Source organism: Rattus rattus, chromosome 9 (genome assembly GCF_011064425.1).
Source record: "Rattus rattus isolate New Zealand chromosome 9, Rrattus_CSIRO_v1, whole genome shotgun sequence".
NCBI lineage: Eukaryota > Metazoa > Chordata > Mammalia > Rodentia > Muridae > Rattus > Rattus rattus.
Genome location: NC_046162.1, coordinates 17,695,478 through 17,721,939, shown reverse-complemented (window position 1 = coordinate 17,721,939; position 26,462 = coordinate 17,695,478). Strand labels below are relative to the sequence as shown.

General features: G+C 40.7%; 1 protein-coding gene across 3 annotated transcripts in view; it reads right to left on the bottom strand.

The window, feature by feature from the left end:
• The window catches only part of Crebbp (CREB binding protein), a 123,072-nt gene that overhangs the window by 58,082 nt on the left and 38,528 nt on the right, over positions 1-26,462 (bottom strand). For all 3 annotated transcript variants that reach the window (XM_032913295.1, XM_032913297.1, XM_032913298.1), the window contains exon 3: positions 9,412-9,588. In XM_032913295.1, coding sequence (XP_032769186.1) covers positions 9,412-9,588 — 177 coding nt within the window. The remainder of the gene's footprint in view (positions 1-9,411; positions 9,589-26,462) is intronic.

Below are 26,462 nucleotides of genomic sequence, written 5' to 3'. Positions count from 1 at the left end.
AATCAACTCAGAAGCAATGGCTGCCTGCATGAGATCAAGCCGGTCACTTCACATGCACTGCTGGTGGCATCAGGTAGAGTGGGTTTTCTTAAAGGATGTGGAAGGTCAACCATAATTCCAGTGGGAATATATGAGTGCACAAGTTGGAGTTAATCGTTAAAAATATAAAAGAGGACACTAAGCTGAGGAGTTAGGGAGGGGTGAGTAAAAGGAGGTATGGGGGAAAACGGTATGTGTGTATTACCTCACCCTGGCATATCAAGTCCCATGTGTCATTTGATAAATGTGCAAGGAAGTTAGTGCAGTATAAGAAGCATGCTGGTTTGAAGAGTAAGCTACTGAGAAACTCACTGACCCAGACTCAGCAGGATACGCCCATTCATACATAGGTGGGCTTCACTAAGAACAACCATAACCTCTTATGTGTTGTAGAGTTCTTCAGGTTTGACAGTTTGCTTTGTTTACTTTGAGATGGGGTTTGTCTGTGCAGCCCTGGCTGACCTGGAACTAACTGTGTATACAGAGTTGGCCTCTGACTCAGAGATCTGTCTGCCTCTGCCCCATGAGTGCTGGGAACACTAGCACACATCATCTCAGCCTTATAGCAATTTGATACAGTCCAGAACCAATTGGAAAGAGAACCTCAGTGAAGAAATCTAGATCAAATTGGCCTATATGCATTTTATCTTTAGTACATTAATTCAAGTGGGAAGAAGTGCCCACCGTGGGTGTACCATTCCGTAAGTGAGCGGTGTGAGAGTGGAGAAGTGAGCTGAGCACAATCACATATGCACGCATTCTTTGCTCTCTGCTCCTGATTATGCACGTGATACAACCACGGCCCTAAAGCCCTGCCTCTGAGACTTCTCTATCTAGAATGGTGAGCTAAATCTAAACATTTCCCCCACTTTGTATAGTTCTTGCTGTCCTCAAACTCAGAGGTCCATCCGCCTGTTGAGTGTCTATGAAGTGTGGTCTCACACTTTCCTTTTAGTGCACTGTGTTCTCTATCATGACAATTCGTTATGAGGTTTATTCTTCCATGTTTTATTCTTATTGTGAAGATTAATTTTGGAAAACTAGCTATAACATCAATCTAAATCTGTTAAGTCCTTTAGAACTTAAATAGAAACGCCTATGAAGGTGTCTCTGAGAAGAAGCAAGAGAAGCCTTGTCTACATTGGTGATAGGTGAGGATTATTATTTTAAGTTTTTGACTAAGGCTTTTATACTTTACATTACATTTGTGCATTACAAAATATTCATCTTATCTTCAAATACTTTCCTTTTATAGGCTTACTTTTCTTAACATTTTATTTAACTCTTTGAGAATTTATTAACAGTATAGAAATTGTTAGATTACTTGCACATATGCACACATAACACTTTTCCCTGTAACTCCTCTGCTTTCCAAGTGCTGGGATTAAAGGCATGCGCCACCTCTGCTGGGCCATCAACACATTTTACAGTTGCTTTTGTCATAGTATTTAATCAAAACAACAGAAAACAAAACTAAAACATGTGCTGTTGATCACTATAATTTAGTAGCCCATCACTTATACCCACTAATCTACCAAACTGCCATTATAGGCAAAATATCTAATATACTGGCATTCCTTAGGCCTTTAAAATTTTCTAATATGAATTTTTATTAGGATTATTAGGTCTGGTCAAGTTTTTCTTTTTTTCTTTTCTTTTTTTTTTTTTTTTTAAAGACTGGGTTTCACTGTATAACAGCCCTGGCTGTCCTGGAACTCATTCTGTAGACCAGACTGACCTCAAACTCACATCAATCCTGTCTGCCTCCCTAGTGCTGGGATTAAAGACATATGCCACCACCACCTGGGTTGCTTAAATTCTGAGTAATTATCCTAATCTCTTTTTCCTATATGTTCTATATTCTACTACAGCTCCTTAGCCTGTGATGGCAACCCCGTAAGAAACCACATACCTGAGTATGGGCATTGAGAAATTGGAAAAGCAAGAAAGTTTCTGAACATTCAATGACCAAAAAGTTAATTAAAAATCGATGGGACAACGGTCCTAGGGCTTGTCTGGCAGTGCTCACTGTCTCACATTATATGACTGCACTGTAGCAACCTCACATTGACCACGACACCACAAACATTTCCTGGAACACCTCAGGCTCAAGACTGCCCATACAAACTTCTGTTCTTCAAGAAACAGAACCACTTAATCATAGAAAACAAAGACTGTGAATATCTCTCTTCAACCATTCCTCAGTAATAGTGTATCACCATGCATTTTATTTTATCTTATGTGCATGGGTGCTTTGCCTGGATATGTGTCTATGCACCACTTGTGTGCCTGGTACCTGAAGAGGCCCTGAGTAATCAGTGATAATTAGGGAACTGAACACGGGGTCCTCTGGAAGAGCAATAAGTGCTCTTAACCTGAGATATCTCTTCAGCTTTCAGAGTATAACAGAATGTTTGATTTTTTTTGAGTTGCTGACAAGTTTCAATTTAAAAAAATTATCAAATTAAATCTTGGCCTGGGAATAGGACAGAATTTCCAAAATGTCCCCATACATACATTTACCATTTTGCAGTATATTTAACACAGCAGCATTTTCAGCACTGACAATTATAAAATCAAAATATCAACTAGAAAAATCATTGACGATGCTCTATACCCTGCAAATATATAGATTATATAGATATATAGATATAAAAAACCAAGCTTATCTAGGCATCCCTCACAGAAAAGAAAGTTAGTTTCTACTAACTGTCCAAGAATAGGCAAGGTATTCAAAGGATTTTATGTCTCAAACATTGGTATTACTTGCTGGTTCCTTTTAGCAATCAGACACAGCTGTCAAGGCCCAGCGTCATGTCATACGCCTGATATCTCAACACTCAGAAGTCTGAAGCAAGAATTCAGGGTAGCTTGGGCTATGCAGTATGAGCTGTCAGCACAAACCACCACTGCTATTAGCTACAAGAGGGTCGGTCACTCAAGAGACAATGAACATGGAGATGGGAACACACCTATGCACATCTCCTACAGGCTCTAAGAAAAGATGCCCAACCTTCTGACACTGTAACATGATTTTGCTGTTTAAAAACTTGCTGAATGACAATCAAGTCTGTCCTGGGATACACACTACCCAAAGGCTACAGGTTAAACATGATTATGCAAATTATCTCCATATTACTTAAACAAGACACAATGAAAATGCTAAATAAATTGTTATACCTTACTATTTGCAGCTCTTGACTACTAAACTGGGTCCTTCACAATGCCCAAATCATCAACCATACCCAAGAGAAAGAAAACAAAAACAGCAAATTAAAGTCCATTCCACAGGGCAAAGCTGGCCTCTTGGCCAACATTGTGGTGAACAATAGCTATCATACACTTTATTTAGATTGGCTCTTATACTAAAGGGACACACATACAACTGCAGATTCTAATATAAAAGGACGGACTACTCATCTATCTAATTTGAGGAGTATCTCATACTGCAAAGGGGCTTAGGTACTGGGAAACTAAGCAGGACACACAATGAAGTTTCAGAGTGACCATAGAAACAAATTTCTAGCCTTTTTCCTGGATGATTCTGAATCCAGTAGATGAGGTAAGGCTCAAGAATGCTTTATCATAGGTAGGCAAGGACAGTGAGATGCAAAGATACTTCCTGAAGCCCAGGACATATGGCAAGAAAATCCAGCATCCATGGCTTACAATTTAGCTGCTGCCAGCATCACTCTATCAACTGGGCTATTTTGGCAGGATGCAGAAGACACAACTCTCCTCTGTCTGAAAATTCCTCTGACCAGCCACATTTTCTTCCCATTTAAAGATAGTTGTCCATCAGCGCTGTCTGGGTCCTGTCCAAACCTCTACCTCAAAATTTTAAAACACAATCAAAACAAAGTATAACGCATTCTCATGAGCAATGTTAAGTAAGCTAAGCAAGCAGCACATCAGATGAATCCCCTACCTCACATCCTAAGTCCTTAAGAATGCTGACATCTCGGGGTTGGGGATTTAGCTCAGTGGTAGAGCGCTTGCCTAGCAAGCACAAGGCCCTGGGTTCGGTCCACAGCTCCAAAAAAAAAGAAAAAGAAAAAAAAAAAAAGAATGCTGACATCTCTATTGTTGTTTTTAATTTTTCTTATTTGAAAAAACTACAATATAGGAACTTCCGATCAGAAAGTCCCCACAGAGACCTGCTCAGCCATGGAGGTGAAGCAACTTTATCCCTTACACATCTCTGCCTAAGACAAGCCCTACTTCAAAGGATGTCCTATGACAAAGCTGCAAACCCAATCCAAAGCGGAGGGCAAAATGCCACCATCAGGGCAGCACACTGCTCCTGTGCACATTATTTCTCTTCAAGGAAGGTCCCCACATACTTTAAAACCAAAATACAGACTGACAACATACTCTTACCTCTGATAAAGCATTTCTCTTCCATTATCAATTAGCTATAAATAATTTTAAAATCTTTAGGTTCACATAAAAATGTCCTAGAACGTTATACAATAAATATATTTAATTATTTTAGTCTTATTAGTTTAAAAAACATATAAAGCAATATACATACTGTAATTAAATTTGTGTGGCCAAATCTAATATGCATCCTGATTTTACAAGTTATATTTTTGCAGAGAAATATATGCAAAGTGCCTCTGAGAATCACTAAGTGGTAAGACATTACTAACAAACCTCAAAAATCTATATAAAGAGATTATAAATACAAAGACCAGAAGCAGAATTACAATGAGAAATATCTGAACATTTAAGAACATTCCTATTTGCTCTTGAATATATCCTCAAAAATGGACCCTACCATACATTTCTATCAGGGTCTCTAGCTTCTAACACTTTGCAGCTCCCAGCACCAAAGCACTGGGAGTCATAGAGAGGTGATCCCAAGGTTTTCAAGCATGCAAGTCACACATACTCATCAACACAGGATGAACCATGGTAGGCTGGTTTTCATGTCCTAATGATGCTCTTTAACCTTTCTCTTACTCTCAGCTGACACTGAATCTATGCTCCAAAAGTCCCTTCTCCACTAGTAGGGAATTATCCCTACCATCTCCTACACCAACTCCTTTTCCCTCGTCTCTAGCTAGAGAGCTGTCTGATGTTCTTCCTGGGCCACGTCATAAAGTTGTCTCTACACTGCCAGTGACCCCAAGATGGCCAGCAGCTGCCCTATTCATTCATACCACCCACTTACTTGCCATCCTCTCTTGGGATGCATATTTCAGTCACTTGCACTACACTGCTGTTCCCTCTCTCAACCATGCTCCTCTTCTGGCTCTGTAAAGGATTCTCTACCAGGACACCTTCTCAGTAAGTAACCTACCTAAGTGACAACCTTGTTTTCTCTCCTAACTTACTGTGATTAACCATATCCAGGCCACTAGCACCTCCAAAGTAGCTAAGAAAAAAAAACCTTTGAATGATGTAAAAAGAAAAGCAGAAACTGCAGCTTATTTTCTTGTAAACTAATAGCTCACCTTCCACTCAAGTCCCTACTCTCACTCCAGCTTTAATTTAATAATATATATAATATATATAATTTATTTATATGGGTGTCTGTCACTGCATGCATGCCTGGTGTTCATGGGGGCCAGGAAAAGGGCATGAAATCCCCTGGAACTGGAGTTACAGGTGGTTGTGAGGCACTCAGGGTGATAGGAAGGAACTAAAGTCCAGTACTGAGGAAGAAGGAAGAGCCAATGCTCTTAACTGTTGAGCCATTTCTTCACCCCCAACTGCAAGATGATTTTTGCTTGGCCCCCAACTTTGTACATTTCTACTTGGCCCTTCCTAAGAGTCACCATTCCAAAGTACTGGCTTTCAGCCATTCCTACAAAAGCCAGTAACTTTCTATCATCCTGTGAGTTGGGACCCCTTTGGGGTTGATCTAAAGACCCTTTCTTAGGGGTCGCCTAAGACCATCAGAAAATACATATATTTAGAATATGATTCATAACAGTAGCAAAATTACAGATATGAAGTGGCAACGAAAATAATGTTATGGTTTGGGGTCACCACCTTAGGAAGGCTGAGAACTATTATAGAGTCTCTGTGGCATCATCTTCAAATCTCTTTGCCTTGAAGAGGCCTTTTCTGATGCTTCCACCTAAGAAGGTCTTTGTGTCCATCAACTGGGGTTTTCTAATTGTTTTCCACTGAAGAGCAAACTCATCTTCCCTCACAACTACCCTCTAGGCTTTCCTCCTGTACCTAAGCCCATAGCAGGGCACAGGAAACATGACAGACAAAACAATCAAATAAGTGACTGATTATCTTCCCATTCCCAACACAGACAGAAATGCTGAAGCCATGCAAGATGAGAGAAAGAGTCCCTTGGCCCCTGACTATGAGGTTTCAGTTACCCCATGAAGAACTTAACCTGCATAATCTGGCATCAGTGTTCCTAACCTGAACTGTCTGGTGCCAAAGTCAATCAACTCCTAAAAACTAACTCTTGTGCTGGCCAATTTTTTATCAACTTTTATACAAGCTCAGGTCATTCTGTACAGAGGGAACCTCGGCTGAGAAAACACCTCTGCAAGACTGGGGTGCAGTCTGTCTGTGGGGCATTTTCTTGTTTAATGATTGATGTGAAAGGGTCCAGCCCCACTATAGGTGATGCCTATAGGTGGACTTGAGTAGTTTTTTAGAAAGAACACTGAGCAAGCCACGAGGAGTTAAGTAAGCAGCATTCTTCCATGATTTTGGCTTCTCTCAATAACAGACAGTGATGTGGAAATGCAAACCAAATAAAGCCTTTTCTTCCAAGTTGCTTTTGATCAACTTTATCACAGAATTAGGAAACAAATCAAAACAACTCTCAAAGTATATTTCTTCCTATCTCCAAAATAAGGGAGAAGGCCATTAAGTTCAGGGCATAGTATTTTCCTTTTTAAATGTAACAGATCTATTTTTATAACAATGTTTCCTTGCCATATAAAAATCTGTCATTTAAAAACACCAGATATAATAGAGAAAATTCAAGAAAGATGACAAAACACAGTCAAGAAACTGCAAATTGTATAAGCATGGGCTAGGAAAGCCACTCCCAGGGGACTCAGGGCTGCTAAAACATCTGGGTATATAATTAAAAAGAACTCTGCAAAGAGGAAGCCACACAGCCATGAACAAGTGAGACTCCCTCAGAATGTTAATTTCCTCACCATCAAATGAGACCAGTTGATGATGACTCAAGAAGCCACTGCAGGGATAACTTGCAGCCTATGCCTTGACCCCTTTATCAGTCCCACATCATGTTCCACTGAGGGCTATTCCAAGTACAAGTACAGTACAAGCAGCAAAGGACCCAGTTTACTTCCCAAAGGCATCTATGACCCTTTCTCTACAGTCCACATGACCTTTTATAAGAAAGGTGGCCTGAGGGGTTGGGGATTTAGCTCAGTGGTAGAGCACTTGCCTAGCAAGCACAAGGCCCTGGGTTCGGTCCCCAGCTCTGAAAAAAAAAAGAATAAAATAAAAAAAAAAAAAAAAAAAAAAAAAAGAAAGGTGGCCTGAGCACTATAGCCTCTATAGACAAAAAGGCTTCCTAGTTTACTATGGTTTTGAGAGGGTTAAGGAAAAGTGTTGACTGAGTTCTTCCAAAATCCACAAAAACTAATAAAAGAATGAAATACATGCCACTGTTCCTCCTGACCATTCTTCAAAGCAGGGGTTCGCACAGGAAAAGCTGTACTCCAAAGAATCTATTTTGTCAGTGTCTGAAGACAGTAGATTGTAAGGACCAGAATGGAGAAGGGAATGGGTAGTGGCCAGGGTTACTTCCACAATACCAAAGTTCCAGGCGGCCCTGTAGGAGAACACTGGTCAGTGCTGAGGCTGCAAGGAGCCCTGCTCTATTCCTGAAAGAAGGGAGGCCCTCTGCCTGGGCCCTCTGTGCAACCCTTGGCCACACTACACTTAGCAAGTTTAGGTCTCCAAAGCAGCCAAGGCTGGCAGAGGAAGCTGGAGTACAGGGATTTTATCATTCTGGAGTAGTAGTGGAGAAGGGAACCTAAGAAGTCAGAGAGAAATTTAAAAGCAGAAACGGAGGGAAACATTGTCAGGGATTCCTGTGTATAAAACAGAGAACATCATAGAAAAATGAAATGTTTTTTTCACTAAAGTCTAAATGTGTGCCTAGCTACCAAGCAGGCACAAGCAATGCAGCTGGCCCTAGAGTCCATGCCACTGTCTTTGCAAGAACTGAAAACAAAGCACGAAGAGGCCAGGCAGTGTGTAAGCGTGAGTCTAAGATCCCAGAGGCTAACACTAGTCCCATAAACCTGGCAACCAAAGCTACTGAAAGGAAGGTAGCAGACTAGGAGGGCTAAGGGGATTGTCGTAAGAACAAACAGAAAATCAGCAGTGGTTCTGAAAACAGAAAACAGGCAGGTTTCACAGATTAAAAAAAAAAAAGGGGGGGGTGTCTTACCAGGACATTTCACTGTTCCCATATTCTGAATGTACACTTGCCTCAGAACACTGCATGCTGTAAACACTGTCATTCTCTTCTCTTTGGCACATACTAAGGTTATAGAAGATCTTATAGGGGGAGGAGATAAGAGACTACTCAGGAATTCTCTTACTGGTATTTCAAAATGACAAGTTTTGCAATGTTAAAAAACAACTGTCTAAGGAGTGCGGTCAGTTTTCGCTAAGCCTCGCTAAGCCGTTATATTGTGGAAGTGCATGGAAGTATGGGGGTCCACGTCACCAAAAATATAAGGGAGAAGAGAAGTGGGACAAGTGGCTGCTGGGGTTAACCAGCTACCACCAGCATACTATGCCTTCAGCAGCTGAGATGTACCACTCTCAACTGGAGACACCAGTCCTCAATGCTGTAAATTAACAGATGCTATTCTGGGCAAAAGGAGACACTCCCATTGGCTTGTTAGGTTAGAGCTTCCATGGACAATTTCTGCTGTAGCTGGGAATTCTTAAGAATGAAGATATGTAATCATCTATCAAGTCAGACCTAATACTGTCTCATCCATACAAAGTAATTCTTGTAATTCAAAACTAGTCTTTTGTTTGACTGCAACACAAATCAAGCGCCTACTGACAGCTTCAATCCACTAGCAACAAGCAAGGCAAGTCAGTCTTGTCAGTATTCACAAATGTGGAAAGGATGGTAAAATAATTCACGTGTATAATTCTCTCCATCAACAAAGGGCACCTGGGAGAGGCAGCTAAGTCGGCCTTCCCTGCCCTTCTTGTTGCTCGCTCCTAACAGAAAATGAAAAGCCCATTTAGAGAGATGCTTTTAGGAGGTGGGCTATGATTCTGTCACCAATGGCACACTCAGTTACAGATCTTCACTGCAAGCACCATACCATCCATATGCCAAAGCACCCACCAAGACCTCAAAACAGAAAACAAAGGGCAACTTACCATATTTGGCACAGTGGTGACTGAAGTATTCTTGATATCTGTAGGAAAAGCAGGCAAACTATTGACCATGCTCTGTTTGCTGGCTAACTGAGGGTTCACTCCAGTGGCTCCCATCGGCTGCCCTCCAGTTTGACTAAAGGGTTGTCCAAACGGACTTGTGTTACCAGTCATCCCCATCTGAAACAAAAACAGGAACTATCAGCTGCCATGACACAATCATCCATGAAGAACAGAGCTACAAGTGCCTGACCCACTGACGCCAAGGTAAGATTCCCTGTGAAACCCTCCCTCCAGTTATAAATGTGTGAGTCTCACTGCCAAGGGTTTGTTAGAACTGGGAAAGACCAAGTTTCACTTAATGCTACAGACAGAAGGCTAGATCATCCCTGTTCTAACCACCATCCCAGAAGAGGCAACACTTTCTCCCCTCTGCTTGGTCAGAGCCCTGCCCTGCCCCAGCCAGAACTACACAGCAATTAATTACTCCTAAGTGCTTTGTTTCTCTCAGGTTCCTGATCAGATTTCAAGGGGACATATGATGGTTGGAAACACTCTGGTAAGTTTCTTTAGAAAATTTTCTCTGCCCCCCACTCCCCACCCCTGCAACCCTCTCCTATTACCAACAGCCTTTTTTTCTTTATTTTGGTTGTGAGATTAGATTTTAATGGCTGAGCCAGCTCTCCGGCCCAATTTTTTGTTTTTTTGTTTTGTTCTGTTCTGTTCTATTCTGTTTTGTTAAGAGGGGTTTTCTCTGTGTGGCCCTGGCTCTCCTGGTACTCAGTCTGTAGATCAGGCTGGCCTCAAACTCAAAGATTCACCTGCTTCTGCTCCCTGCCCCAGAGTGCTGGGATAAAAGGCATGTGCCAAAAATACCCACCTTCTTTCTTTCTTTTTAAACTACTAAAATATAGTCTGTCTTTCTGTGTTGCTTAGGCTGGCTGTGAACTCATAATCTTCCCATCTCAGTCTCATGGATACTACCACACTCAGCTTTCTTCAGGAAATCTCATCTTTTCTCCTTGGCAAGTAGACAGTTTCAGCATGGTTTCAATTCCCAAAGGTAAGAATCATAGACAAAGTCCATGGTCATGTCCAAAGGTCATGGACAGCATGTTACAGATACCCAATTCAAAAAAACTCATTACGCATTTTGAAAGCTAGTAGATTCCTATCCTGAGTCTGTAACAAAAAGATATCCAGTCTAACTACGGAGGCCTGAGCTTAAGTATCTGGCACCACGCTCATTTCCAGCACCAGCCTGTTCTCAGTCAGATCAGAGCTAGTAGTTAACATTTAAGGCTAAAATAGACATATGCCTCCATCTCACTGTAGCTTGTCCTATCTTAAAAGGAGTGACATCAGATAGAAAGCAATGGACACAGCTGCAGATTTAGGGGGAACCATTCACTTTTAGAGTGTCTAGATTTCTAGGTTCCTAATTCTGTATCTACTCTGTTGATGAATTCAAATTATGTATGGCCCCAAGTCTAGGCTAACACACTGCTGCTTAGCAGCAGTGCTTAAAAAAAAAAAAAAAATCAAACAATAAAATTAAGATGTCTAAATCCAATGACTAATAAAACCCACTTAGTCCTTTTAACTTCCTAACAATTATTTATTAATAATAAGCTAATAAACCTAGCTTTGTTTGCAAATTTTATCAGATTTAGTTTAAATCTGCTACTGAAACGGAGTAAAATTCAAAGCCAAAAAGTAACTTTCAGTGACGTGAAATTTATTTATACACAAAGTAAAACTTACGGAATGTTAATATTCTCAATTGCCAGTAGCCCACACAGTAAAGTGTACTTTACTCTTGTCCTTCCAAACAGAGCCTTTTCAAGTACTTAATTCAAGTCCAATCTCAGAAAAACTACAGTAGAATTCCCAAACAACAACAAAACTTCTCGTAAAGCATTAACTATTAAATCATGTTTCACAATTCTATCCACTTGCCATGAAAAAGCATTGTGATCCGGTGTACCAGTCGGTCGTTCAAGAATCTGTTTATCTAGTAATGTCTCTCTTTACTATACCAAGAATAAAAGCATAGGAGTTGCAGCACCCACAAGTGAAGCCCCAACAAGGAAGGTTAGGCCTGAGCCTGCACAGCCGAGGTAGGAGACCCAGTAAGGGAAGAGCCTGTAGGCCACGGAGAACACCCATACAAACTGCTCACTGACACAAGGACACTTGTGGCAAACTGGCAATTATCCAACCACCAGCCAAAAGCTGCTCAGGTCCTGGGCTGCACAACATAATCAGCTGACAGCACCCAACACGATGGAAGGAAGGGTAGACTATGCTTTTCTACACTGACAGATGATGGAAAGCACAGAGCACTATTCAACTCCAGAGCTATCTGCCACAATACTACCTATGCTTGTCCACACTGAGTCTCACTTGGACATAAAACCAGATCTTGTTTCCCACAAACATTTACACTGAAGGTACTTAGTGTTTATAGGGTCAACTAAATATATAACCTCTCCAAGACATCACCACTTTAAGAAGCCTCCAAAACAAAAGCTTAAATTAACCCTGAGAAAGTAAGTCACCGAAGCCAGAACACAATAGGACAACATCTGGGGCACACTGGGAAAAGCAGCTGTCCTCTCTCTACTAAACTTTGGAAGCAGACCTGAGAAGATGACTATGGCTGGTCAAGTGATAACTGCACAAGCACGGAGGGTCTGAGTTCAGGTTCACAGGACCAATGTAAAACTGGGCACAATCATGCATCTGTGGGCCATATCCACATCAATACAAATATATACATGCACACAAATAAATAAGAATAAATAATATAATAAACTTTCAAGGCTCTCAATTACCAGACAGTAATCAACTGGCAGTTCACCTTGATTTTTACAGGATGGCAGTTTTGTGTTTGATCGCAACATAGATGGTCTCTGGCCATATATACAGCAAATGTTCTCTACCTTACCTGCTATGTCAACAAACCTTGGCTTTGGTGCAAGACCCTATTATCTCCTAACCTAGACATCTCCCCCAAAACCAAACAAATCTAGGCTCCAAAATACTGACCCATTAGCCTCAGTGGGTACCTCTAGTAGCAAAAGCCTCCTCAGTTTGTTATTTTAATGAGGAACAAATGCTATTTTCTACTTATAATGATACAATAGCTACTGAAATACTAATAAAACAAGCTCTGAGACCCAAAAGAGCACAAAGATTCTCTCCACTACACTAACCAAGAGAGCATCCTAGTTTCTCTTGGATTCACTCGCCTTCCTCTCCCAACTGGGCAAGCAAGATCCATACCAAAAAGGTGATGGTATTGGAAAGGCTGTGAGTCGAAAGATACAGGTGGCCCACTGCAAACAAGGCCCTTCTCCAAGGTAGGCTTTACAGTAGTGGTTGGTATACCACAGGCCTAACTTCTTGCTCCTCTGTAGGATGTAAACACAGCAAGGCATTTCTCCACAATAAAGTCACATTAGTGGTAGCTCCTCTCCCAGAAGACTTCCCACAGTACACTAGGCTGAAACAATGGCAGGCACAACCTGAATCATCAGCAGAGCCAGGACAAAGGAGTCTGTCCTGTTTTTGTGTGGCAGTGTTTTTTGTTTTGTTTTGTTTTGTTTTGTTTTGTTTTGTTTTGTGGGAACCGATACATTTTAGATTCTCAAAGAAAGTCCAATAGGATTCCTAAGAGCTCCTCCAAATGGATATTGTTGGCCATGAGAAAATGAGCTCAAGCTAGCTAAAACAGCCCCATGCCTCATGTAAGAGTTTTACTGCACAGAGAACCACTCATGAACCCAACCATGCCACAACAAAGAACTCTGACTGTAATTTTCACATGACCACTCAAAATAAATACTCGAAGTAGGGTTCAACTCCAGTGAAACACCACACAGATATGACCAAAGCTACATATCTGATGCGACAAGCCATGTGACTAGCAGAAGGAAGGGAGACAAGTAAATCCATGCTGTCATGCAGGAGCTCACAAGGGCTCAGCAAGATTATGCAATGTTTCCTGTGACAACTATGACAGAATTTCAGAAAGACCACAAGTTAGTTTTGTTTTTATTTTTTTAAATGGACTTCAGTTTTCCTCATAATTTTATATACATTTAAAACCACATAGGAGGCGTTGGGGATTTAGCTCAGTGGTAGAGCGCTTGCCTAGCAAGCGCAAGGCCCTGGGTTCAGTCCTCGGTTCCGGAAACAAAACAAAAAAAAAAAAAAAAAAAACATCACATAGCAGAGCACTTGGAGGAAGTATGACCAGAAAACAAACAGAAAATATTTTCTAACTATGACTTCATAGACAGGCAAAGTGTTGCCTGGAGAGTACCAGGAACACTAGAGCTCAGCTCAAGACTTCACACTAAGTGCCATATGCGCAATCCAGAGACACTCTTCTACACCATGATGCCTGTCACCTCCCCAATGCATAGAACTACATCTTCTAAGCACACCAGACTCAAATAAGTACACTGGACAGAGACATGGGCACTGTCCACAAAGACCTGGCAAACTATAGCCAATGAGACAATGGCAATATGCCGGACTTTAAGGACACACCAAATCTTAGTACACACCCCCAAGTAAAATGTCACTTACCTAGGTAGTAACTCCTTAGAGCCAAGCCAGTGAGCTTTGGGTCTGAGCTTGGTCTGAATGGTGGCCTTGCCACTTGCTGTGTGTGGTACCTTCCCTGGGCAAAAATCTATCTATACATTGATAGACAATGAAGATAAAAACACAGCCCTGTTTGGATGTGAGGACTTAAAAAGAAAAAAATCGCATTCATGAAGCATTCCAAATCAGAGCTGCATAGACAAAGTCAATGATTGCTGGCTACCTCTACCTCATGACTATTCTGAGTCTGTGGGGTCAAATTACATTAAATATGGTTTCTTTCCGAGGTTTGCCTAAAAACATAGTGGAATAAAAAGGTTTGAGAATGTCTGATGAGAGGGAGCAGCTCATACACAAGCTGGCAGAAAGAGAACCCTGGGATCACTGCATCTGATTAGGAGACTGTTATCCTAGCTATGAAACCCATGAGGATAGAGCAAACACTACCTTTACAGATACTATGAAGAGACAATTATTTTCAAGCTATCCCAGTAAATCACATATATTTTCAACTTAAAAACTTTGTTCATAGGGAAGTGGAGGGGTGGCTCAGTGGTTAAGAGCACTGGCTGCTCTTCCTGAGGACCTGAGTTTAATTCCAAGCACCTACATAGCAGTTTACAACTGTCTGCAACTTAAATTCCAGAGAATCTGATATTCTCACATAGACAAACATGCAGGCAAAACACCATTGCACATGAAATAAAAATAAATTATTAAAAAAACTTTGTTCATTCCAAACTTAAAGTGTATTAAGAAGCAAGTGGATATGGCACTCCATACTGACCGTCCTAGTATCTGGGAAGCAAGGCAGGGGAAATCTGAGACTAGGAATATAGAAGACCGTCTTCAAGAAAAATAAAATATCATAAGCAGTATGACCAGAATATACTAGTATAATGCACACAAACTGAAATGTGAACCAAACTCAAACAACAAACCACTCACACAAACAAACAAACAAACAAGCAAGCAGCGTGCTTCCTGCTCAAATGTAGGCCACATACAGCAACTGCTCACTTTGTGCATCTGCAGTGTGGCCTGAGAGCTGAACTAAACAGGCACTTTCAATCTTTCTCTATGTAGCAGACTACACATCAAACCACAGATTTATATAAGGTGTATAAAAACAATATGATCTAACAGATATAAAATAAAAAAACAAATTATTTAAGGGCCAGAACTATTCATTCTTTCTAAAGAAAAGATGAACCGTTACTAGACTATGGCGAGATCACTTGTAAAGCCAAAGCATTTCTCTCTTGGCTACCCACCACTGCTGGAAAAACGCCAAGAGCAGTTTTCAGGGAAAAGCTTGGCTGTACTCAGTCAGCAGCTATCACCCACTTGTTCTTGGAATCCTTCCAGCACCTCTACTTGATGAATGGAAAGTGAAGGGACATATACTAGCAATGACAATGCCATAGGAATGCATTTACCAACCAGCACGCACCTAGAAAGCAAAACTAGGTGGCTGACATGGGCAGGTAATAGTCCCGTTGTGGTTGCTCTGGGGAGGACAGACCCCTAGATCTAAGCATGTGCTGTCAACAGTAAACCCTCTTTGCAAAATTGTTTCAAGCCCCGCTCCTCATGCTTTCTCCTGAATAGCGTTCCTTTTAAGGTACTGGGAGAGAGGAGCTAAAAGAACTCCAGGTCTGGGGATTACTACATCTTGGTAGTGAAGCCAGGACTCTAATACCAGTGCTATGCCCCAGCAGGTCATGACCTTTGGAGACACCATCTCTACATGGTGCAATTTATATTAATTCACAAGCAAAACCCTGGGCTGGAGCAGCAGGAAAATTGTTTCTAATCCTGCTTTGAAGTAGTCATATGACAGGAATGAACATCTTGCCTCCAACCTTAATTTCTTCATGTGTTAAACAGAACACTCACTCGGATGATCATAATGGAACGTTCACAGTTCTTTCTGATTCTAAGTCTTATCTTTTTTTTTTTTAGTCTCAATCAGTACTTACATGATAGTTTTACTGCTGGGAGATGCAGGTATTTGCAGTGGGGAACCATTTGGGATTCCAAATCTGGAAAGCCTAGAAGGACCTTATATCAGTGATACCCTCAATGTGGCTAGTGGCCATTACAAAAGATCCCTAGAATACATCCCGCTATCTGAACAGCACAGAAATCAAACATCCGAGCTTTATAGTGATATTCTTGTCCAGAGTCATTTACGAAAAATATGATGAAGCATAAGACTATCTAAAAGAGACAATAAAATTTAATTTAAGTGGATTGTTTTGCCTAATTCCTATAAGTCCCAATACCCTTTCATGGCAGAAGAACTGCCTCTTCAGGATTAAGCCTGGCCCACAGTAGCAATGGAGGAGGAAAGGGGGGAGAGGAGATAATGGGAGACATGAGGAAATATATCATTTCCCTTTATCAACACAAATTTAACTCACACTGTAGTTCAGTTATGAGGCAGGAGATCTCATTGAACTATTTGTGGCCCAAACCCTCTTACACAAAGGACAGAGATGCCATCCTCAACTGACAGGCCACTCACTGATGAAATGGCAAATGGACACTAGCGGAGGGCACACTGATTAAAATTTCTATGCTTTGTGCATGTGTACCCATGGAAGCCAGAAGAAGACTGTCGTATCATCCGAAGCTCAGATTGCAGACAAGTGTAAGCTGCCCAAAGTGGACACCAGAAATAAAATCTAGATATCCTGGAAGAGCAGCAAATGTTCTTTAACCACTAATCCATCTCTCCAGTCCCAAGAACAAGTTCTTAAAAGAGGTTGTTAGCTTTACTATGACAGTGAGAGAACAGCTCACAGGATGAGCTCTGAGAGGAAGCCATAGGGATACAGACAGGTTCTGTGCTGTCCCCTCCTGACAAGCTTTATATATCAGTGACAACCAGAGGGCTGGAATTGGGAAAGGTAGACCCAGAACTCTAAAGTATATATAAAGCACACTCAAGAGTGACTGTCATTTTAAAACATAAGCAAGCAATTCTATAGCATTATCAAATACTGAACTGTGAAAAGCCCTATCAAAAAGATCATGAACAAACAATGTTTGTCCTCTAGTCTCCTAAGTAGAGATGCTGCTTATGATAAGGTTCAGAGAAAGCTAAGAACTTTAGCATTTGGCATATAAAGAGACCACCCAGGGCAGTGCAGAAGAGGGGAAAGCAGTGCTAAGGGACTGGTAGATTAGTGAGATATCTCTAATAGTACAAAACAGCATCTGATCACTAACAGGGAGCTAGAGAGAGAGAAAAGAAAGCAGACCATAAAGTATACAATCCCCAAGAAACAAATATTCTCACAGAGCAAGAGAAAAGTGTCGATGGGAAAACATTTAGTGATTAATCTGGAGGGTTTTCCTTCTTTCTTTAAACTTTACTTTATTTACTATTATTAGTGTGTGTGTGTAAGAGAGAGAGACAGATGTGTGAAGAAGTAGGAGTGTGTGTGTGTGTGTGTGTGTGTGTTCACATAGACACATATAAATGTGTTTAAGTGTGCACACAGAGGCCAGAAGACAACTCTGTGAAGTGAGTTCTCTTTCCACCCTTTACATTCATTGTGTTCCAGAGACCAAACTCAGGTTATCAGGTTTGCATGGCCAAGTACCTTCTGAGCTGCCTCAGTAGTCCCAGTTTTTCTCTTCTAAAACAAGAAGTATTATTTTATCATAAGGAGAAATTGTTCTTTAAAGTCATTTGTACTCAAACACTGTGACTCCCTGAAATGACAAGATAACCCACTGTTTGTCTGCACAACTATATGTACAGTATTAGCCGAAGCTGTCATTGGTACTAAATACAATTAGGTAAACCAAACTCAGTATGGTTCAGAGAGTATTACATAGCTATAAACTGTCCCACCTTGCTCTAATGTATTTTAATGCAGCTAGAAAAATATCTGAATGAACGAGGCTTGGCCATTATTACCATATCTTTACCACCAGTATGCAGAAAAGGTGGGAAGGAGGGAAAACAGAAACCAGTGTGATCAGGACACCAAACGACACACATGTTGCTCAGTTTACCGCTTCAGCAATCACCTGATGGCTCCCGGGTACAACAAAGGTACACTTATTCCTGCTATCTGAACTCTGGTTCAACTCTAGCAGTCGGAGATGCTGCTTCATTAGGAAGTATTTGGCACCTGAGCTTTGGAGAGCCTAAGCACCAGACTAGAGTGAGATTTACCTGAATATACTTAGCTCCCAAGTTCAAACACCAAGGTGTCATTACGATCATTAAACACCAACAAACAAACAAAACCCAGCTTCTGTAAGGAGCAGACTCTTCCAGCAATGAGACTGTGTGGAACCATTGCCCAGCCCAGCTGTTTCTGAGCAGCTGGGATCACACATTTACCAACCAAGAACAAAGTACCTATTAGTTATTTTTCAGAAGGTACTATGGAGTGCTAAGAGTACTACATAGGGGGACAAGTACTCCCAAGACCAAGGTAAAAGACACAAGAACCAAAGAAATCACAAGAGTGCTGTCAACTAGCAGTGGAATGGATCACTAAATAGAGAGGGTTCCCCGTCCAAGAAGTCAGGCTCCTCAGCCCACACCAGAACGGGGCCTTGACCACCCATTGTGCAACAGTAATGTCACTGTCATCAGCATGAAAGGGAACATGGTAAAACACTGGAGAAAGGACCCTGGACCTCTACCATTCTTGCAGTTTCAAAGTTTATATCTACTCCAATAACCTAAACATCTATAATATCACAAGTATGTAACCATTTATCTAGAGAAAAAAAATTTTTTTTTAATGTGTGGTTTTGTTGTTATTGTTGAGACAGGGTCTTATTAGGTCTGCTAGGCCACCTTACACATGCAAGACCCAAAGTCTTAATTAAGCCTGGCCCATCTTTAATCCCATTAGCATTCAGGAGGCAGACAGGTAGATCACTATGAGTTGGAGGCAAGTCTGGTCAATACATCAAGTTTTAAGCTAGCCAAGGTTATACAATCAGTCTCTCTGTCTCTGTCTCTCTAAAATAGAGAGTGGAAGAAAACAAGAACAAGATGGTTATCAAAGGGATTGGGATTTAGCTCAGTGGTAGGCGCCTGCCTAGGGGCGCAAGGCCCTGGGTTTAGGTCCCCAGCTCGAAAAAAAAAAAAAAGAACCAAAAAAAAAAAAAAAAAAACAAAAAAGATGGTTATCAATAATGATCAACTATCATCTCAGAAAAACATCATTCACAACACTGACAAGAAAAAAGCTGTTCAAAGCTGGCAATCAAATCCTAAGGACTTAGTCAACTGGTTAGCCCTGGCCATCTCCTTTGGCTTACAGAACTTTCAGTGGGGGTAGTACAAAGGCTAAGCCATAAAACTGAGAAAGCAAAGCTGGTGAGGAAGCAGCTTCCTTGGCTGACAAATATGCCCCCCCCCCAAAAACACAAACACACACACACCCCTCCTCTCTCACATAAACATATCTACACATACACCACAACTCCCTCCTTCATCCTTATCTTGGACCTCAACTGTCCACTGAGAACACCTGCTCATGCTCATGGCCGTCTGCACGAAACTGTTTGACTCCAATGAAACAGCACAGAAGAAACACTGAAAACCCGCAAGGCACTATTCAATCTTGAGGTGATTTTTACCATCTCTTTCCAAAACAAGAATGTAAAATATCTAAGCAACCGTGAGCATTGTCTAAGTTTAAAAGGACAGAAAACCAGTAAGTGCAAGCCAATGTCTGAAGTCTGTGTCATTCCGCACTACCTACCTACCTACCTCTGTACAGCAAGGACTGAAGACGGCTTATTTACCAGCTCATTCTTTATTACTTGGCAGAGAAATACAAAACCAGTGCAGCTCAGTTTCGAGTACATGAAGTTTCCACTTAGAAAATAAAGGAACTGGTTGGGGATTTAGAGAGTGGAAGAAAACAAGAACAAGATGGTTATCAAGGGGATTGGGGATTTAGCTCAGTGGTAGAGCGCCTGCCTAGGAAGCGCAAGGCCCTGGGTTCAGTCCCCAGCTCCAAAAAAAAAAAGAAAAAAAGAAAATAAAGGAACTACTGCTATCCTAACTACAGAGCACTTGCTATTTTTCAAAAGTCCAAAGTAAAGGACTATGTTCTTATTCTTAAATCTGCAATATGCAGAGATGTGTATCTTCAGAAGTTTGACATCACTATCTATATATTCTCACTCCTAATAAGAAAATGTCATCAACATTAAATTCCTGGTTTTTAATAAGGAATGTCAGAAAATTCTAGATGTTTGTCTCATAATATTCTAGAAAAGTTCAAAACTTTCTCTGCCTACAGTCAAAAATAAGATAGAATTTCTACATGACAGAATACACATTACATAGGTAAGTAAGATAATCAAATCTGCTAAAGGGTAAGTCTGATTTTTAAGTATGTTTCTGTGTGAGAGACATGGCTGTTGTGTGAATAATCCAGGTTGTCCTTGAGTTTTCACCCTGTCACATCTGTGCTGGTGTAGTATATCTAAATTTTAAAAGAATTACTCAGGCAAAAACCTCTTGTTGAAATTACCCCATACTTCCTATTTGAACCTCTTCTAAAAAGTCGTGCATACCCTCAGAAAGAAGAGCAATCAACAGAGAATACTACAATAAAAAACCCTAAATCAAAAAGTCGTGAAAAAGTTAAATCAATATGCATAGTTTTTAATGATTACAAGTTTTTGGTTTTTCAAATGTTATTGTTGTTAGGTTTTTCGGTTGTTGCTTTGAGACGGGATCTCCCCATGTAACGCATGAAATGCTGGTCGGCCTGAAAACTGTTATGAAGACCAAGCTAACCCTGCTCTCAGAGATCTACCTGCCCCCGAGCCTTGAATGCTGAGATTGAGGATGTGTTCCAACACAACCACCCAATAACAAGTTTTTTAACAAGATGAAACATATATCTTCTATTTTAAATTGAACTTAATGAAAAACTATGAAAAGACAAATCTGTGCACATAAATTATATAGACATTCCACCTTAAAAGAAGGGGAACAGAACCCCCACCCTCTGGTGTGTGACACAGAGGAAAAGAAAAATGTTACAGCAGAGAAACCTAACAAATCCGAATTCCGCCAGGCATGGAATGCTGATGGTGTATGTACCCTCGACGGATGAGAGGGAAATAGCAATGGACAGAAACCGCTTACAAATTCTTATGACTCCTTTTTTTAAATTGTAATTTAATTGTATTTTTTGGGGGGAGTAATTTTATGTGTGTCAGTGTTTTAGAACCCAAGGACCTGAAGTTACAGATGGTTGGGATCATGTGGGAGCTGGGAACCAAATGCATCCCCTTTGTAAGAGCAACAAGTGCTTTCCACTAAGCCACCTCTGCAGTCCTTATGAGAAAAGTATCAAGAGAAATATCAAAGAGACATTCCACAATATCCCTAAGCAGTTTTCAAAAGTGTCAAGGTCATCAAAACACAAGAAACACTGAAGAAAAATGCCACCTCCAGGAGAAACCTAAAGAACTGTGACAATTACATGCGGTACAGTACCATTAATGGGCTCTAAGAACAGGATATAAAGAACCACCACCCCAGGAAATCAGGTTCAAGTACTGCTGTGGCAATCCCAGTACGTCAGCACAGTGTGCCATCAGCATGAGACAAGTGGAAGAGAAGGGAAAAGGACACACAGGCAGGACCTTCTGCACTGTCTTGAAAATCTTCTATGAATCTAAAACAGCACTACAAACAATAATAAAGGCTACTTGAAAATAAAAAACAGACAGAAAATGTTAATTTTGACCAATAAAAACAATTTTTCTATGTTGTATGTACACATCCATATATGCAAGAAAAACTCATGCACGTAAAATTAAGTAAGTCTTCAAAAAACAAAACTCAGAATGTTACAAATCAAACCTCTCTTTGTCATCACAATATTAAAAAAAGATAGGTGGCTCAGTAGCCTTTCTACTGTTGCAGAGGACCTGGGTTGGGCTCCTGTATACGTGCAGTAGTGGCAGGGATCTGACACCCTCTTCTGGCTTCCATAAAAACTGCATGGACATGATAGGTACCAGCAGGCGATACCAGCACACATAAAAATAAATACATGCATTTTTAAGAGACCGAGATTTAGCTAGGTCTGGTGGTGCACAACTTCAGCACTAAGGAGACACAGTTAGTCAGATCACTGTGAGTCTGGAACCAGCCTGGCCTACATAGTGAGTTCTATAGCCAGGGCTCTGTATAAATCATCTCAAAAAATGAATGAATAAATGAATGGCTGAGTGAATGAAGGGTATTTTAAAAGCAGATTGCTCTACAGATTCAAAATGTGTACAGTCAATCTAATGATGGCCTTCTCATTTAACACAAATACTTTATTGCTTATCATTTTACAGACAGGTGGTTAACAAATAGAATTTTTGGAGTCAATCACAGTAAGTCTGTCACTTTCTACAGTGTAATTTTAAAAGATGTCCTATATGAGCAGGACTGTGGTTCAGAAGATTCTACTCCTTGTGTAAAGTAGATATAGCACCCACCCAGGCAATTATTAAACATGAGACTCCCCCCCAAAAAAAACCTGTTTGCAAAATTCACAGCACAGTACAGGACAGTGGCATCTCCCTGCTGCTCACTCTTTTGCCAAAATTCAGGAAGAATAAGGACAGTAAGTTATGACTATATTGAACATATATGCTATGAACATATATACTTTTAAAAAGGCCAAAATACTGCACCACAATTAGGATAAAAACTCATAAATGTCCTAAGTTAGTAGCAGGTGGACAACAAAATACTACTGTCTACGGTAAATGTAACTCCAAATAAAGAGGAAACGCTTTGGAACAGCTGGTCGTCGCGTTTTGGCTCAAATACCTTGAGGAAAAGCACAGTGCCTCACAGTTTGTGCAGTGAAGTTACTCTATGGGTAACTCAGAAAACAGAACTCATTGTGAAGTATACAATCACTGCAGGCCACCAACTGCACTCCGTATAGTATGTCCATGCCATTAAAACAGCTTCCTGAGAGATGCTACATCTCTAGCCCCACCTGGAGCCAGTTCAAGCCGGCTGCAGGGTTAGAGTGCCCTGGGCGTGTCAACTGAAGAGAAATGTGCAGCACTGGAGACAGAAGGTCTAGTCAGCCCAACTTTCAGAGCTTTGTTGACTACCCACTCCAGGAGTCTAAAGGGACCCCAAAAGGCCACATTCAAGGCTTCTTTCATGATTGCCCTTAGAAATGGAGGGTAACACTAACCTTGAAGAGATCAGCAGTAATTGAAAGAACAAAACCTTGCACTCTCCAACAGAAAACAACAAACCACATTCAGCAACACATCATCCACTTTGTCTACTACACAAGAACTTACGGAGCATGCACGAAGGAAGGGACATGTGACTGATACCCAGGAATATATTCCATTTAACTGAGCAAAAGAAACCAGAAACAAATGACAAACATGTTGGAATTAAGACTTCAAAAAATGAGAGGAAAAGGAACAAAACACCAAAGAGACCCAGCAAGGTGAGAAATGTAAACCTCGGTACCAACAGTAGATAATAAGCACCGCAGCTAAGACTGAAAACGGGCTCAGTTGGAAAGTACTCAACTAAAGCTCTAAAAGACTGAGACTGTTAGAACAAAGAAAGGTAAAACCTACCAAAAGTTTGTTTAAGAGAAATACTAATTTGTTTTTTTAAATTTCATGTACAGTGGTATTTTGTCTGCAGTGTCTGTGTGAGGGTGTCAGAGCCTCTAGAACTGGTAATGTATACTCTGTAATACTCTACTTTTGGAAGGATATAATTTGCTTTTTGATTTTACAAGGAATAAAGGTTAAGATATTGTCCTGAGTCTCATAAGAGATTTTCAACTTTTAAATAGTGTTATGATTGTGAAATGATTAGGGGTGGGGGTGGAATACTGGAAAGAGGGCTCATGGGTTGAGAACACTGAATGCCCTTCCAGATGACATGGGTTCAATTCCCAGTACATACATGGCAGCTCACAACTGTCTGCAACTCCAAGATTTGACATCCTCACACAGACATACAGGCAGTCAAAACACCAGTATACATAAAACGAAAATCAAATTATTACAAAAAGAAAGATGATAGGACCTTTTGAACTTGGACTAAATTCTTTTTGCACTATGTTTTGGCAATAAGACTATTCAGGGAGTAGATAGACTATAGAATGGTTTGAATGATAAATGTTCCCATAATATCAGGCATTTGAATACTTGGTCCCCAGTTGGTGGTACTGTTCAAGGAGGCTTAACCCTTTCTTTTATAGAATGCCTTGCTCAGGGTGTTTTATCAACATGAAAGGAAAGTAAGTGATAAAGATATGTTGTAAATAACAGAGTCAACTTGACAGGACCCAGAATCACTGAAGAGGCAAGCTTCTGGGTATACCTGTGGTGGATTTTCTAAATGAGCTTCATTAAAGTGGGAAGACAGTCTTAAAGCAGGCAGCACCCATTCCATAAATAAGACCAGAGAACATGCAAAGAAGAAAGCCAATTTAGTGCTAGCCATTCATCTTTCTCTTCACTGCAGATGCAAGGTAACTTGGCTGCCTCAAGTTCCTAAAGGTATGACCTAGAACTCTGAGTTAAAATAAAACCCTTCCTTTTTTAAAGATGCTTTTTGTAGGGTGAATTGCTGTAGTAATAGGAAAAGTACACCAACAGGGTGTAGGTGGGCACAAAGCAATTTTCTAGAAGAGAAAAGAATGGAGAGCAAAGGTTATGAGTTATGACAGATACAAGATTTGTTCGTTCCATTCTATGTGCATTATATTCCAGAAATATAAATATTAAACCATACTAAAAACCAACAATACTAGGTCTTCAATTCCAGATATTTAATTCAATTCCACTATTTATTCAGTCCTTCTACAAGTACTCTTCTGTGTGGCTAATATGCAAACATTCACTCAGGTTGTATTACAGAGAATAATCGGTTAATTAGAAAGGAGAAATGATGACTTAAACTCTGACTTTAAAAAGACAAATAATTGTGCATAAAAGGGAGCCCTGGCGGGGTTGAGGATTTAGCCCAGGGGTAGAGCGCTTGCCTAGGAAGCGCAAGGCCCTGGGTTCGGTCCCCAACTCCAAAAAAAAGAACCAAAAAAAAAAAAAAAAAAAAAAAAAAGTGAGCCCTGTCAAGCCAGCTTGATAATCTAAGTTCCATCCTAGAGCCTACACCCCTAAGGAGAAAACCAACCCACACACTCTTATTTCCACACATTCAGGCTCACACCTACTATAAATAAATATAAATGAAAGACTAGTACGGATGGGATTAAGTTTCCTTCTCTAGAAAACCCTATGCTTTTAAATTTTTGTAAAATAAAAAACTATTTTTATGATTTAAACAACATTCACTGAGAACATTGCAGAGTCTCATCAATAATTTCACACATTTAGGGCTATCTCAGGTCCTAAAGCAAAGCAATACTACCCAGTTTAAAAAAAAAAAAAAAGAGCAGCACAAGGCGACATGCTGAGAACTGCTCTCACCTATCTCATTTAATCATTACAAAATCCTATGCCCCCTCAAAAAATGTCAAAAACAGTTCTTGGGAGTGGGTACTATTATTAACCTCATATAAAAGATTGGGAGAGAGTGATTTTCATACTGGTAATTATTTGGAACCTGCATATAAATCTAGGCAGCTCACTTCAGAGCCCAAGCTCAACTCCTGAAGAAGCTTGGACTTCCTGTGCAGCTATGGAGAGACTCCTAAAGCTGCTCCTCCACAGGATGTACACACCCCACACTGCAACATACTCCACCCTGCCGGCGGCTGCGTTGGCTAACGACCTATGTCTGCTGCGCTCCTCTAAAGACACCAAGTTTTACTTACAGTATTTTTCAATTTAATTACATTTAGGAGGAGGTAGGTGTGTGTGTGTGTGCGCGCGTGTGTGTGTGTGTGTGTGTGTGTGTGTGTGTGTGTGTGCGTGCGCGTGCCCGCGCGCATGTGCCATGATGTTCGTGTGGAGTCAGAGGACAACTTCAGGAGTCAGTTCTTCCCTTCCACCAGATGGGTCCCAGGGAAGAGCTCCAGCTATCAGACTCAGCAGGAAGCAGTTTTACACACCGAGAATCTTGCTACCTTTCTTTATGTCATGTTAAATAAAAAGTTAGATACTACAGCAGAGTGAAAAGCTCCAGATAAACATACAGTATTGTTTCACTTACTACTAATTACCGACTGTCTAAAGAATGCAGATGGACTAACCACAGCCAACTTGATTGATTCTAATTCTTTAATAACTACATTCTATTCATCTTTCCTTTAGAACACATATTCCCAGCATACAATTTCTGATTGGCATAATTAGGCTTACCTTGGAGGAACTTCTTATAAATTCTCAGATATCACCCCAAAATTGCTGAATCAAAGTCTGTCCTGCTCTTGGGCATTTTGTTTGTTTGTACGTCCCAGCTTTGATTTTAAACC